The sequence below is a fragment of the Bos indicus genome, chromosome 20 (assembly GCF_029378745.1).
Source record: "Bos indicus isolate NIAB-ARS_2022 breed Sahiwal x Tharparkar chromosome 20, NIAB-ARS_B.indTharparkar_mat_pri_1.0, whole genome shotgun sequence".
Lineage (NCBI taxonomy): Eukaryota > Metazoa > Chordata > Mammalia > Artiodactyla > Bovidae > Bos > Bos indicus.
In genome coordinates, this window is record NC_091779.1 from 16,902,377 (window position 1) to 16,918,361 (window position 15,985).

The 15,985-nt window shown below is 37.9% G+C and overlaps 2 protein-coding genes across 7 annotated transcripts in view; one reads left to right on the plus strand and one right to left on the minus strand.

Moving 5' to 3' along the window:
• Positions 1-651: 651 nt before the first annotated feature.
• DIMT1 (DIM1 rRNA methyltransferase and ribosome maturation factor) lies at positions 652-11,183 on the plus strand. Of its 3 annotated transcripts, XM_019982835.2 has the most exons (12): positions 652-875; positions 1,224-1,297; positions 2,553-2,639; positions 4,332-4,393; positions 4,477-4,570; positions 4,659-4,708; positions 5,469-5,592; positions 6,032-6,124; positions 7,214-7,278; positions 7,866-7,929; positions 9,067-9,173; positions 10,648-11,183. In XM_019982835.2, the coding sequence occupies exons 1-12, from the start codon at positions 797-799 to the stop codon at positions 10,688-10,690; spliced, it is 942 nt and encodes a 313-aa protein (XP_019838394.2). In that variant the 5' UTR covers positions 652-796; the 3' UTR covers positions 10,691-11,183. The 3 variants fall into 3 exon arrangements, with proteins under 3 accessions (XP_019838394.2, XP_070630741.1, XP_070630742.1); XM_070774640.1 differs by lacking the exon at positions 1,224-1,297 and having other exon boundaries at positions 659-875; XM_070774641.1 differs by lacking the exons at positions 652-875; positions 1,224-1,297 and having other exon boundaries at positions 2,556-2,639; positions 4,659-4,702; positions 5,462-5,592.
• Positions 9,020-15,985, minus strand: part of KIF2A (kinesin family member 2A) — a 71,609-nt gene continuing 64,643 nt past the window's right edge. For all 4 annotated transcript variants that reach the window (XM_070774637.1, XM_070774635.1, XM_070774639.1 and 1 more), the window contains one exon: positions 9,020-14,295. In XM_070774637.1, coding sequence (XP_070630738.1) covers positions 14,210-14,295 — 86 coding nt within the window. In that variant the 3' untranslated portion in view covers positions 9,020-14,209. The remainder of the gene's footprint in view (positions 14,296-15,985) is intronic.

The window sequence follows — 15,985 nt, forward strand, 5'->3', positions numbered from 1 at the left end:
CAGTTTCAGACTTTTTGTCTAACTCTCTCAATAGAATAAACTTTGAGATCAGTTTCCTATTTATCTTCGAATCTCCATCACCCAGCAGTGTTTAATACACAGCAAGAGCTCAATACGGAAAGGTTTAGAAAATTAATCACGTGCCACAGAAAGAAGCGAAACCACCAGTAGGTCCAGTCAAACTAAACACTTAATTACATTTTCAGAGTTACTTTCCGTAACACAAGCAGCGGAGAATTCACTCCCGCTAGAGGAGCAAGCTCCTCTTCCCAAGCTCCTGGGATCCTCACCCACAATCGGTTGGGATACACGAGAGAAATACATGACATAAATTTTCTTCGGATTTGAGAGATTCAACAACCTAGCCTGGTAAAGCATCCGCAAGCTTAACTACATTACGTAACTTAAGCTTCCTCCACTTCCTTGAGGGCTCACACCCAAACCTATTTAACTAGCTTGGTGCGTGTAGGGGCAAGGCCCCGCCCCAGATTCTAAACTAGCCAATCCAAACTGCTAGAATCGGCAGCGCGGTGTCTTCTGGGATCCGTAGGCTTCCGAGGTTAGGCTTCCCGAGCGGCCGAGCTTATTTCCGGCGGCCATCGGGCTCCAAAGGCCCGCCCTCTTTCTGGGGGCGGACCCCGGAGCAAACCAAGGGGCGTGGTTTCGCCCCACCCCTACGTGGCCCGATAGGGTGCTGGTGGTGCAGGCCGGTGATTCCCACGTGGTGCAGAGACTAGAGGTTGCCGGTTCGGGTCCTTCTTGACTTCCTCGGCCTGTGAGCTCTCTGCCTGCAGAGATGCCGAAGATCAAATCAGCGGCTAGCGGCCGCCGCCGCGAGCGGCAACAACAACGCGGGCAGCTGAAGAGCGCCGGAGGTGGGGACAGCCGCGAGAGAGCTGGGATCCCTTGGGTTGGGACTTCCGGTAGGACCGAGCCGGGACAAGGTCGGAGTTCTGGCGGGGACAGTGATGCCGGGCGGCCCAGCGCTCCGAGAGCGCGGGAGTCCCGGGTTTCCCCGAGCGACGAGCGGAGGCCCCGCGCGCCGCCTCTGACTTTCTTTCACGGAAGGGGTGGACTTAAAAGTCTGTCATCCAGGCTCCTTAGCGTGACGTTTGGCGCCCCTAGCTGGCGCAGTTATCGTCCCCTAGCTATCCTGTTTTCTTCTCTGGGACGGTCTAATGTTTTTAGTTGGGAAATTAAAGCTATTTCATGTTTTATTGCAGGACTCATGTTCAACACGGGGATTGGGCAGCATATTTTGAAAAATCCTCTAATTGTTAACAGCATTATCGATAAGGTGGGTTTGGAAGAGGAGAGGGAGAGAGTTACTGGGTTATTGATTTTAATTTTAGGGATATCTAAGCACAGAAAAGATTCCTGACACAAAATAGATGCTGTATAAATACTTGTTGAATGAATTGAAGAATTGTGTAGGATTCGCAAGTTCTCTTCAATATGATTTGCTTTATTCTGTGAGTCTCGGGTTCTAACTCCAAATTCGTTTATCTTTCTGTAGATTATTTACTTCTTAGCTTGACACTTCTACCTGTTCAATTCCAGATTCTTCTTCTATTACCAGTCAGTTTTTCTAGGCAGCATCTATTACTGTTAGTTTTTGTTTACTACAAACCCTAAAAATATATCTAAACAGACACCTTTGGAAGTTTGTTCCCCAGAGAAACCTGTATGTTATAAGCCAATGCCACATGTAAACTCTTCAGAGTATTCTTCCTGTATGGGTTATTGATGTTTTCCTATTGTTCTGTATGATTGGGAGCTAGGACATGAAACAATAGGTGGTGCAGATTACTTTCATGGTTGCAAAGGAAATATTCTGGCGCCGTAGAAAGGACATTACCAGGGTGAGAGATGTCAACTTAAGTGTCGTATGCAAAATGAGAGTTGGCCTAGCTTTTTAACCTTTTTGACTCATGAATTCCTTTGTGCATCTGATGAAAGTTACGGACTCAGAATACTCCAGCTATGTGCATACATATACTTTTTTTTTTTTTGCCACATGTTGAGGGTTGTGGGATCTTAGATCCCACACTAAGTATCTAACCCCCGCCCCCTGCAGAGGAAGCATGGAGTCCTAACCACTGGACTGACATTAATTTTTGTGTACAATTTCTGGATCCTTCTGCACCCTTGAAACCATACATGGATGTGGAATTGAGAAATACTAGTACAACATGCTATGGTTCATCATTTTGGTCCTTCCTTTTTGAACCTAGTGATAATAGTGTTGGTAACAAGGTGCTGTTGGAATCATTTCAAAGATAGGAAGGAGAATGCCACTCTTAGAACTGCTGTCTGCTGTTCCTACTTCTCTGACTCCTATTACCCCAAGTTAGGAGGACTATTCAATTTCCACTTGCGCCTAACGTTAATGAGATACTTTTTTTAAACATAGGTCATGAAGTAATCTCCTAAAAATGGGAGTCAGAATAAGATCTCCTAACTGTGCACTTTTGAGTGAAGATATTCTGATGTAAATTAAATTCTGTGTTCAGATGTGCCTGTAAAGCTAAAGTAGCTGTGCTTGCTTGTAGGCTGCCTTACGACCAACTGATGTGGTGCTGGAGGTTGGACCTGGAACTGGCAATATGACTGTAAAGTTGCTGGAAAAGGCAAAAAAGGTAAAGAGAGGATTTAGTGTTTGGTATCAGGCATCATGTGAGTAAGCTCAGGTGGTTTACAAGTATAAATCTGTTTTAATGAATTGCTGTTATTTTAACAGTAACTCTTGCTCCTTTGCTAGAAACTTTATCTTATAAAATATGAGCAAATTGGGTGAAGTGAGTCAAAAGGTACCAATTTCCAGGATAAAATAAATATGTCTGGGGATGTAATGGACATCATCATGACTGTAGTTAACAACACTGTAGTATACTTGAAGGTTGGCTAAGAGTAAAGTCTCATGACAAAAAAAATTGTAATTATGTGGTCATGAATGTTATATATATCAAATCATTGTATTGTATACCTGAAACTAATATAATGTTTTATGTCAATTGTCTCAATTTTTTAAAATGGATTAAAAGAAAAAAATATGGGTATATCAATCAGGAAAACAAACGACATTGGCTACTTCAATACAGGGAATTGGTTACATGGTTGTTAGAGGACCAAGAGAATAAAACACTGAGGTTAACCCAAGAGTTGAACTACAAAGAGCAGCTACCACCTCTCGGCTCAGGGGAACAAAGCAAGGGGACTGGAGTTATTGGACTTAGAACTCGGGAGGAGATCCAGCACAGGCCTCTGAGACTAGTGTCACCTGGCTGCTGCTGGCGCCTTCTTTGTCTCTTCGTGGATCCAGTTCCAGTGACATCGGATCATTGCTGTGTCTTCTGGTGGATGTAGGCAACAAAAAACTTATCTGAAGAGAGTTCAGTGAAGAGACCATTGACAAGATGTGGGAATGTTAAGGGAACCAGTAAACAGTTAGTGAAAAACCTAGGGATTATCAACAGCAGGAAACAGTTACCATCGAGCAACCTCAAGGGACAAGAGGAGGGAAATGTGTTACTGGAGCCCAGAAAGAGCAGGGACAGGGACCACTCATAGCCAAACACGGCCGCTGCCAGAACTTGTGCGAGGCAGGCGCAGGCATTAGGAAGTTCTCAACCCCACCCCTTGGATCCAGTAATGCCTTCCATTAGCCTGGCCCAACAAGAAGTCAAAGGGCGAGGGAGCTGGACTGTATTACCCTACAGGCACAGCAAAGCTGGAGAATGGATCTGGGAGCTAAACAGACTAAACCTCACATATATCTGCTTTGTAGACAGAGTCTTTCTGGAAGTCAGCAAAACCTCAGCTTATACTGAAATAAAATTTCAGCCTACCTGGTATCCCTTTTCATTTACTTGAGAAATTATGCTATCTGCTCTGGATCTTAGTAGGTGAGAGAAGTGATCTACTCATTCCACAGCAGTTGCTTTGTATGCTTCTAAAGAACATTTACTGCAAAGACATATTGTGTATTTTTTTTCATCATCACTTGAATTACAAAGCATGGAGCCATATGAGCACAGTAATCCTGTGAAGTATTTGGATAGAACGGTCATGTAGTCTGGTTGCTTACTTTTCTGGGTGATGTTTTTTGTTGTTCCTTTAACCCCCTTGCCGCATTTTGTAAAATCATCTCTTCATTAAATTCTCTTCAGGTAAGTTCTTTAAAATATACTGGTAGAGTACAATTGAAGAATAATGATGGTGGAATTGGGAAAAGAATTTTAATTCATTTAAATAATGTAAGTTCCTATTGAGTTAACAGGAAAAGATTTATTCTCCATAATTAACCTACAAAAAATTTTTTTTTAATTTAGGTAATTGCTTGTGAACTTGACCCAAGGCTAGTAGCTGAACTTCACAAAAGAGTTCAGGGCACGTGAGTATACATAATAGAATTAAAGTACATTTCAATCTTGTGAAATGATGTTCTTTTTAATTGCTTTTTTTTTTTATCATCAGGCCTCTGGCCAGCAAACTTCAAGTAATGGTGGGTGATGTGTTAAAAGCAGATCTGCCATTCTTTGATGCTTGTGTGGCAAATTTGCCTTATCAGGTATGTTTTCCAAATGTAGGAACATTATATTTACTAAATGGTTCTCTGGTGGGTCTTTCCCAGAAATAACCAGTTAATTCTTTTCCAGATCTCTTCTCCTTTTGTCTTCAAGCTGTTGCTGCACCGACCTTTTTTCAGGTTTGTGACAAGAAGACTAAAGTTACTGCCAAATCTTAGAAAAATTACAGTTTAGGCCATGAACACAGATAGCCAAAGGTTAAGGTTAACTCAGTTGAAAGACTACTGGAGAATCTGTTTTGTAGAAAGTATCAGTTTGTGTGCTGCTCTCTCTGTCTCACATTCTTTAGCAGTTGCTAGTTACCTGGGAGAGGTGTGGGCTGAGTCGTGCTTCTGACACCAGATGGCCTTTCCATATTTTCTTAGGCTTCTGTTGTTAGCCCAGGTCAAACTTCTTATGTCTAGATTCTGAAGTGTCCTGCTAACTGGTTTCTAGTACACTCTATAGCAGTGATTTTCAAATTGCAGGTCAAAAACTCCTTAGTAGTTATAAAATATATTTAATGAGCCATGACTGTCACTTTGTTTTTAAATGACATGGAATGGAATATATCAGGGCATTCATTTCATGTCATCCAGGTGATTATACTTTCGTGAAACTTTTGTTGACCTGAAATACTCTCTCATCTGATCATTGAGGGCTTACGTTCACAAGGGGTTAGAGCTACAACCATTATACAATGAAAAACAAAGGTAGGTGGGTCATTCTGTGGGAATAAGGCTCAGGCTGAAACTGTTCTCCTCCCTTCTGGCCAGCTGATTGTTATTAACCACAGCTACTGATTTACTGCTTCCCACCTAAGAAAAATCACTGAAGTTAAAGTACATTTATAGTTGAAAATGACCTTTCTCTTTTTATTCCTTTCTGCTGTCTTTTCAGATGTGCCGTGCTAATGTTTCAAAGAGAATTTGCTCTCCGACTGGTCGCAAAACCTGGAGATAAGTTATACTGCAGACTGTCGATTAACACACAGCTGTTAGCACGTGTGGACCATCTAATGAAAGTAAGTGACTGCTGTTGAAATGATGGGGCTTAACTCATCACTGGGCATCTAGCTGTGCCTTCTGTGAAGAGCATGTATGATTACTATTTTTTTAAAAAAAATTATTTTTGGCTGCAGCGAGTCTTCGTTGTTTGTGCGGGCTTTCTCTAGTCGTGACGAGCAGGGGCTGCTCTTTATCGAGGTGCACAGGCTTCTCATTGCAGTGGCCTCTCGTTGCTGAGCGTGAGCTCTAGGCGTGTGGGCTTCAGTAGTCGCAGCATGCCAGCTCAGTAGCTGTGGCTTGCGGGTTTAGTTGCTCCTTGGCACGTGGAATCTTTCCGGACCAGGGATTGAAGCAGTGTCCCCTGCGTTGGCACTTATCCAGTGCATCACCAGGGAAGTCCTGATTACTATTTAAAGTTGTTTTTGAGAGGACTACTAAACATTTTCTGATTAACAGGTTGGAAAGAATAATTTCAGACCACCACCCAAGGTGGAATCCAGTGTCGTAAGGATAGAACCCAAGAATCCACCACCACCTATCAATTTTCAGGTGAGGTTAAAATAGGGTCATTCAATAAAAGGAAAAAAAGTCCAAGGTGGAAGATGTGTGTCTGTAGCAGCGGAAGAATGAGTCAACCTAAATGTCTAAATAGGAGAATATTAATTATAATACATCCTGTGATGGAGTACTTAGAATTTTTTGACACAACACAGTTGTTGAAGACCTCAGAAGAGCATGGAAAATGTTTGCAAAAGATAAAAAGACAAGAATACCATTGCAGTTTGCTGAAGATTATATCTACAGAAAACATATATCTATTTGAATAAGACATGGGAAACAGGATAAAATGAAAATAGTTGTGTTAAAGTAATAGTATGGGTATGGCACCCCACCGCAGTGCTCTTGCCTGGAAAATCCCATGGACAGAGGAGCCTGGTGCGCTGCAGTCCACGGGGTCACCAAGAGTCAGACACGACTGAGTGACTTCACTTTCACTTTTCACTTTCATGCACTGGAGAAGGAAATGGCAACCCACTCCAGTGTTCTTGCCTGTAGAGTCCCGGGGACGGGGAGCCTGGTGGGCTGCCGTCTATGGGGTTGCACAGGGTTGGACACGACTGAAGTGACTTAGCAGCAGCAGCAACACTGTTTAATCAGAATTCTAATTTTTGCCGTTTAAAAAGAGAAGAAAGCCACATGACTTGATGTAAAACCTCACTGCAATCACATTGGATAAAAACATGCTTATGTGGTCAGTAGCTGGTGGCGGTGGTGTGGTTGTCAGCTATTCCAAGGTTTAGCTAGGTGTATTACACAGGCTGTATTCTAAATCACGTCTGTTTTGAGTCATGTTCTTTTGAAAACAATACTTAGAGTTAAATAAATGCAATGTTCTTTGTTCCAATGTGGCACAAATGTTTTCTATTTTTAAAATTGAGGGTATAATAGTCAATGAGGTGCACAAAACTGTGAAAAATATAGATCTTACTTTTGTATATATGAACCAGACACATCAAGATATAGAACATTTTTATCACTTCAGAAGGCTTTTAGTTTTATATAGTAAGATAAAATTGTGCCTACTAGGTTATCAGTGGGGCTTAATATTTTCTAAGAAAATACCATCTACTGTTTCAGGAATGGGATGGCCTCGTAAGGATCACCTTTGTTAGGAAAAACAAGACACTGTCTGCTGCATTTAAGTAAGTATTTTACTAATTTATGATATATGAGGGATCAATGCTTCAGATACTGTGCTAAGCGCTAAAATTTGGTCATTTTCCTGAACAGTATTACCCTAAAGCATACACATGATCCATGTCCAGACACACTTTTAATTTTGTACTTTGGGAGGCAGGAGATTTTAATGAAGAAAAGTTCCTGGATTTGGGAATTAGATCGGGTTTGTTTTTTTGAGAAATGGGAAAAACCCAAAAACTATACCCCACATCTGCTTTTCCTTGGAAAATGGACCCCTTCCACACTTTTGAAAGATTCATGGCATTTAACTTGGAAAAATATAATAGCAATTTGGAACCCAAGGTAAAAAAAATGGTGAAAGCCACAATGAAAAAACTAATTTTTGAGATGATGTTTTTTTGTAATCTAAAACTTCCTTAAGATGTGTATTAGGTTTAAATATTAGGAGTTGTGATTATTTCAGAAGTTTAAATATTCAACCTTTTTTAGTTCTTTAATTTTACCATGTGGAACATAGGCTTAATCTTATAGTAAAGGAAATTTATATTTATAATCTGTTTGGAATAATAGTGACATCATTTCTTTATAGGTCAAGTGCAGTCCAACAGCTATTGGAAAAAAACTACAGAATTCACTGTTCGGTCCATAATATTGTAAGCACAAAATGTTGTTGTTTCAATAATTTGTTGTGTTTTAAAATGTCCATTTCCTACTGCTTCATATATTACAAAACTCTTAATTCTGAACATTTCATAGGACCCTTAAAAGATTGTATGTCATAGGTCAGTGCTGCTGTATACTTTGTAGAATGAGCAGCCTTGAATACTCTGTCCTTTTTTACTGACAGTTCTTTCTTTTGGCTATAAAAAGATTCAGTTGAGTCATAATTTTCTCCCAAATTTTAACCATGTATAACTTACTCAGCTTAAAGGTATTTGCTAGCTTTTGAATTGGGGCCATCCCTTCTTGCTTGTTGCTCATATAGAAATTACAAATTTAAAGTTACCATTTTCTCAGTGCCTTTTTTTTAATGCCCAGAAATTGAAATAATTAGAATAAAGTAAGGCATAAATGGCAAGTTCTGGTTGTGAACCTCATGTCTCCTACCATTATCTGTGCAACATTTTCTTGAGTTGTGTGAACACACAGACATCTATATATGACTGTGATGTTTGATAATTTTTTAGTTTTCCAATCTAAACAGAGTAGCAGATAAAAGCAAATTTTCTTTTTTTCATTCAGCTCTTACGTGGTTTAATGTACCGGTAGCATAGCTACCTCCATTTTATGAATACAGTCTCTGAACTACCTACATAGGAAATACTAAATTGGATTAAGAAGTTTTTGGATGGAAGATGTGAAGTGTGAAGCATTCTCAAGGGTTAGAGAAGATATCTCAAGGGTTAGAGAGGCTATCTTTGAGAAAAACTAGCTAGCTAATGAAATTTGTGCCAAGAAAATGTTAATTTTCAAAGATATTAACAATTGCTGTAAAATCTAGTTTACAGCTTTAATTATGTTATGAAGTACTTTGCGAAGCCTGAAACGTAACTATTTCAGAATTTCTAAGAAGAAAAAGGGCAGTATACACGATGAGTACTTGGTATGTGCTGAACATCAACCACTTAATGAATTAAGAGATGCAAGTCTTATCGACACAGATAGACTTTCCAAAACTATCAGGAAGAGATTAGGTGATTGTTTATGACTTAACTGAAAAAAAAAAAAAAGAGTCAAGGTGACTTCATTAAAGATATGTTGTTCATTTATTCTGCATCTTGTATTGATAGATAATACCAGAAGATTTCAGCATAGCAGATAAAATACAGCAAATCCTAACCAGCACAGGTTTTAGTGACAAGCGGGCCCGTTCCATGGACATAGATGATTTCATCAGGTAACTACATTTTCCTTTTACTACATGTTTACATTTCTTTACTGTGACACCTTCATATTTAGAGATTTAAAGGCTTTTAAGCGGTTATAAGGTGCTACCTGGGAGTTATTGCATAGCACTTCCATGGCATGGAATAGTATTTGGTGTAGAAGATGGAGGCTAGTTAGCTGCAGCAGAATGCATTTTCTTAAGAACAGTACATGAAGAACAGTCCAAGCCTGGAGATAACCTCTGTGACAGTGTGAGTTATGGTGTGTGTGCTTCTCCCTTCCAGCCCCCTCCCCCAACTCCCATTCATAGTCTTAATAGTTTGTCTCTTCAAAGTAGCCGTTCAGGTAGAAGAATCACAATACATATAGTTGGAACTTCTTTACTGAGAATAGCTTTTAAGTATGAAATAATATTAGTTACAATCATATCTGGTTATCATTTCTAACTGGTTCAGTAACTTATTTCATGGACTGAGACAAGTTCTATACACCCGAAGTAAGAAAGAAAGAATGGTGTCATAAGTAACTGGGCAATATAGAGCAAAATTTGTTTTCCTTCGATTAAGCAAGTAAATCTTACAAAAGCAGAGTAAGGTGTCAAATAGTCAGATAATAATTGACCTGCATTCATTGTTTTTAATCACTAACACTTTGATTTCCTAACTAAAAAACCATAAATTTTTGTCTCTTTAACCAATTCATTTTTAAAGCTTCCATGATCTAGAGGCTGAAAAAAAGAGGGTAGATTGATATAAAAGTCACTGGTTTACTTTTTTATGCTGGAAACACAGTTGTATGTAACTGAGACAAATGACACTTATATTTTATTGGCAGGCGAGCAGTACTACTGTCTTCATTAGATGTTAATGCCAGGAATTGAACATTATCCATAAGTAACATCTTTAGATACCTTAACCCATCCTGTCGGTTCTTATGGGCCATCCTGAAAATAATCTCAGGCAGGTCTAAATAGAAATATTTCATCTTATTTTCCTTCATTCTTATTAATTTTCTGCAAGATTACTAAACATGCAGCTTACTAAAACAGTGATCTGATAAGTACATAGGTATCCAGAGAGAAGTAAGTATTTGAGTCTGAATAACTGAGCTCAGAGAGCAAGAAAGGACACACGAGATTAGCCATTCATCTCTCTCCTGTCTCTAATTCCAAACAGCTTTGCATTCACTACCAGGTTGAAATGGAACAAGTACCAATGTGCTCTTAGGCCAGGGTTAGTGTAGGTCTAAGATTATTTTAGTTAAATTCATCATGCCTTAAGACATACAGGCTACGACAGGAGAGGCACCAAAATGAGGTGGCTTTAACCAATATATCTCTCATAAACTTAATTGAAGAATAGTTTCTTTACTGACATCTTAGGAGTATTTGTGTTTTAGAACTCATGGTACAGGGACTGTGTACGCGTTGTTACTTACTACAAACTAGCATTTGAATACCATCCCACTTGGTTTCTTTTTTTCAGATTGCTACATGGATTCAATGCAGAAGGTATCCATTTTTCTTAGGTATCTGGAAAAGAGAAGTTTTTCAAGCTCAAGGAAAAAAAGTGGAATTATATGTTCTTAATAGTTTGAGAAAATGAACTATGCTTGGACACTATGTGCCTGACTGCTTTTGATGGACTACAACTGTCACCATTTAGTTCTCTGAATTTTTAAGAAAGTAAGTCAGTTCTAAGTGTCCAAGGTTTCTTTGTTTTTTGCTCTTGTTTGTTTATTTTGGTTTAATATATAATACAAGGCAGGGTGATAATAATCTTCAAGAGCCGCAGATACGCACAACTTTACACTTCAAGTTATTTCTAACAGTGTATAAAGATGGTACCCTTTTATTTTCTGTGTTATATATTATTGTGAGAACCTCTTTTAGGCTTTAACTCTTTAGGCCTTTGTCCTTCAAGTCATAAAAAAGTTGAAATGTTTAATTTAGTCACATATCCCCCATACCATTTCTTCTTGTTATTCATGTGTACAGTAAAGCAGTTGTCTTAAAACGTTATTTTGCGTCTCGAATTCTGTTTTCCCGTACAGTTTCTGTCACTGCCTATCCCTCTAGCAATCCTGTAGTGTTAACAGGCTGCATCAGGGTTTTAGGTAAGCCCGAGCCTGCTACTGCCACTGCATGGTACCAGGCATATATTACTTCTAGGCATTCCTTGTAAATGAGCATCTCATAAATTTGTATGAATTTTCATACAAAAAATTCATAGACTTAAAATTTCAAAGAGTTTTATAAATCAAAACTGACTTTAAAGTTAAAATCTCTGCTCTTCAATTTCAAAACCAACCAACCCAACCAGCCATTCTGCCACAACCACAGGTTCCCAGTATTCATGACTTCTGGGTAATTAAAAATTTCAATAGATGTCATAAATAAGTCTAAATTAGCTACAGTGTTTAAATCATTATCAACATTATATTCAATATTGTAAATGCCCTTTAACAAAGAATTATAGTAGCTATTTTATTTATATAAGGAAATTAATTAAAATATTTTCAGTGACATTTGGTTTTCTTTATACCTAGTTTAATAGAAGGAATGTCTCCAGATTACTTTAACAGGGGTCCATACAGCGAGTGAACCTAGAAGGAAAGCTAGGTTGTTTGCCTAAACAGATTTTTTAGAAATCTGGCCTCAAAGTTATATATTAAAACATTCCTATATAACTAAAATAATGTATATTTTTAGTTAATTTTAAATAATTATTAATAGGGATATCAGTTTTCAAGTCTGAGAAAGGAAAGAACATTTAATCCAGATCCAAAAAATGTAAGTCATTCTTTAGACAACAACTGCATAAAGCCACTTTTGTACATAAATACTACATAAGCTTAAGAGCAGGTTTTTTTAAAATCACACAAAACTACTTAGCAAAGTTTACTTGTACCATCTCTATCTTTAAAGATTTAATTCAGCTTTCCCTCTTATTTCTCTGTCCTATGAATTGCTTGCTGAGTTTTAGTCCCTTTTATAACCTTTAGATTTCCCTATCTGTAAAACAGAAAGAATGGATTATACTACCAAGATCCTTTCTGGTACTAATGTTTAATATACTTTGAATGCTATTCAGAATGAAGCCTTTATAGTATAAGGCAGTGTATTTCAATTTCAGGAGACCTTCCACATACACAGTACCCTTTTAATTTAATAAATTAAGACTAGTCTGTTGTGCTTAAAATGAGTAAATTCATGTATCTTTATGCCCTTTGAAGGTTGGTTAGGCTCAGAAACTACATTTTTAAAAAGCCTCTGTAAGGTTAATACTAACAGTTCTCCATTCTTCCTCTTTTCCTTGAAATAAACACAAGTAGAACATATCTCACAGCTGCAAGAAAACCTGAGTTCCTTCCAAAACAAAGGTGATTGTATTGAAGTAAATTGTCTCTAAAACTCATTACACAGATTTAATTTATTAATAATAAGCACACTGTGAAAAATCTACATTTGTACTAGATTTCAAGTTTACAGAGGAGCTTTTCACCATGGTGTTAGGATTTCCCATAACTACCCTTTGAATTCTATGGACAGTGAAGTAGGGAGTCTGGCTCATATGACTCTCTGTTCATAGCTTCCCTTTAGCCCACAGGAATGAGCTGGTAGTTCCCTAGAGTAAATCAAAACAAGATATCCCTGGGAGACTTTTTGTTAATGTACTCCTTAGACACTATCCTGGGAACCGGGGGAAAACTCCTAGAGAGAGATATAAATCTTCTAACAAAATATTTACATGAAAAGTGGCCAGTTTTCTTCCGTGGAATAGCAATCTGTAAAAATAAATGCCACCATTTAAAAAGTAGCATGCCCTAGATGAACTGATTGGTGAGAATTTGGTAGTTCTCGCCAAATAGTGGTGAAACATCAAACATTAGGTAATGGGTGGAGCTTGCATTAGATCTGCCTTTTATGGCAAAGTCAACTCTTTTTTAGCTTAAATTCTTTTTCAACATAAGTTATGTACTGTCTACACTTGACTTAAACCTAACAGTTCTATTATGGACTACTTTCAATGTACATGTACATATTCATGCATCAGAAGCCAATTTCCTTTAACTGTACCATTTAAAAAGTACATTTTGGGGTGCTAATGGACACTTCAACTTAAGTAATGGTATTGGTAAAGATCAAATTGCACTATTAGTCTTGTTAATACCACACTGGAACACACACTGCGTATATATGTATTATCCTAAGATAAAACTCTTTTCAGAATTTCATTACTTTTTATTATACACCAACTAGTTTATATTTTAGTTCTTTACAAAGAAAATGCTAAGAAAATTATAACCACATGTTATATGGTTTTAAAATCATAATTCCAGATTTTTTACATATAAGATGGAATGCTCCAGCAGCTATGTCCACTGTCACAGACTTTAGTTCCATTCAATGATATGGCACATCCTGCAAAATTAACTAGTCACACACACAAAAATGTCTCAATTACAGTAAAAATGTACACACAATAAAGGTAATTTACAATGACAAATAAGGAATGTAATTTATCTTGGCTGTGCTTCAGAAATTTAGGGTCAATAGCCTTAGTCAAGGCACAAAGCAGGAAGAGGTGAGCACAGCTGTTTCTAGAAGTGGGCAAGGTATGTACAATCACTGATGAGGTATGCATGCACGCAAAGGATTTAAAACTGCTCAGTCTTGCTAAGAAAACTGAACTGAGTTAAAAGGAAATGCTGTGGCTTCCCCTTACTATTCACCTCTGGATCAAGTCCACAATCTTACTTCATCATATAGAAAATAAAATTGGCAAGGATCTCCAAAAGTAACTCACTATCTGGGTAAATGAAACAAAATGCTTCACTATTCCCAAATCTTGGTTGTGCCTCCTGACTAGAAGCATCTTGTAGACAAAAGAGTGTTTCACAAAATTGAAATGTCATTCAGGTGAAGGGACAAGACATTTTCCACAGACACTTAAGATTTCAAACTTTCAAATGGCCCTTACAGCTGAATGATTGTTATGTTACAGTAGCGAGGGTTCTGGGGATCCTTTAGCAGCAAATGCTGATTTAAAGGGCACGGGGTCTCTTCGGGTTGATTTGCTTGCTGGCCTGTTCTTCTTCTTGCAGAGCTGCACGAAAAGATTTCACTTTATCTTGGAAAAAGAAAAGAAGAAAGTAAGTTTTGCATTACATGTGATACAGTACATAATTTTATGCATCCTATCAAGTCATCTCTTACAATGTCAACTCAGGGTTTTTCCTTTTGTTCTTTGTGGTCCAGAAACTCAGAACTAAATAGTGCTCAGGTACAGCAACAGATTCATTCTGAGAAATGCTTGTGGGGTTTTTTTGTTGTTGTTGTTCTCTTCACAACAGATTTCTGTTCTATTTGGCCTATTTTACAGTGTTCAATTTTAATTTCTTTGAATTCCTTTTTACAGTATAAAAAGGAATGTATGTAAAATAGTTATTCTCAGAATATTAGAAAATGTCTGCTTTCAATTCCTATTTTACCTTTTAAGCTATGAAATTTTAAGTGCACATGAATTTTTAAGACATGTTACTTTCTCCTTATCGGGGATTACAAAAGGTACGATGAAGAAGGGAGATTACAGAATATACATTTCTTGGTCTTAACAGTTCTGTCTTACTGTCTGTTCTATCATGTACTGATTCAGAGTCACATAAGAGTAAGAAATAGGTAAGTAAAAACTGGAAGAGGCAAGTAACTGTAAGCTGTGTGAAGATGAGAAACCTTTCTACAGCAGTGGTTCTCGACTGGGGGTGCTTTCTGCTCCCCTCCCAGGGACACTGGTACCATCTACAGACACTTTTGATTGTCATCCTGGGGTGGCGCTACTGCCACCCAGTCAGTGGAGACCAGGACAGCTGTAAGCCCTGCACAACGCACAGGAGATGGCGCCTTCCAGCAGCTTCCTAACTGAAAATGTGTTAATAGTGCGGATTATGGCTTTCAAAAAAAAGAGAAAGACACAGTGTTGGAATCTCAATTTCTTTCCCCTCTTCCTAAGTACAGTGATGTTGAAAAAGTTGATTTTTTCTGAAATTTAGAAAGGAATATAAGGACTTCTGGATCTGATGCCTGCCACAGCTCTCAAATTTATATTAATATCAAAATTATATTTGGTCAATTTTTTTTCCTAAGGACTGAATTATACAATTTTTAGGTAGTAATTTCTTCAAAGTTTGGATATACTTAATATTTACATGAATCCTGAGAAAAGGAAGGGAACTAAGTTGAAATCTACATCTTGCATTGAAAAAAATAAGGATACATTGTGATCTGTCTCCTGAATAAAATGCATACAGAAAGCTGCTTATGCATTATGGCAGATTAGAAAAATGATCAAAACACGTTAAATCAAGGCTTGAATATGAAGAACATGAAAAACAGCAAATGTTAGAAACCCTACATCTGCACAAACAATTCTAAATTGGCAAAATGGTCACTGCTGACTCTGTAGGATATAATTTCAAATAACTAACTTTACAAAGAACCTAGTTTAAAAAATTAAGCAGCTTGTTTGGTACTAAAAAATCTAGCAACTCCGGTCAAGTTTCATGTTGCACTGCATGTACACACAAAGAAGCCTACTTGCATATAAATGAAGATGGCTAATTTGCCAAAGCCTAAGAAATCAGCACATACAATACGTGCTTATCTGAAGTCGCACAGATAAGCTAACTAAAAAGCCAAGAAAGAAGACATGGCATTTGGTAAGCCACATGCTTCCCTTCATAAGCAAAGCAGAAAGACCAGCTGTTTGGAACCTTTCCCCCTTCATTTTCTAAAACAAGAGTTCAAAGGAAAATCATGACAAA

Bases quoted from the DNA above. Each gene is read 5' to 3' on its own strand.
- DIMT1 (XM_019982835.2), top strand. From the start codon at position 797: ATGCCGAAGATCAAATCAGCGGCTAGCGGCCGCCGCCGCGAGCGGCAA. The intron at 876-1,223 runs GTGGGGACAGCC...GTTTTATTGCAG, and splicing joins GCAGCTGAAGAGCGCCGGAG to GACTCATGTTCAACACGGGG. The intron at 2,640-4,331 runs GTAAAGAGAGGA...TTTTTAATTTAG, and splicing joins TGCTGGAAAAGGCAAAAAAG to GTAATTGCTTGTGAACTTGA.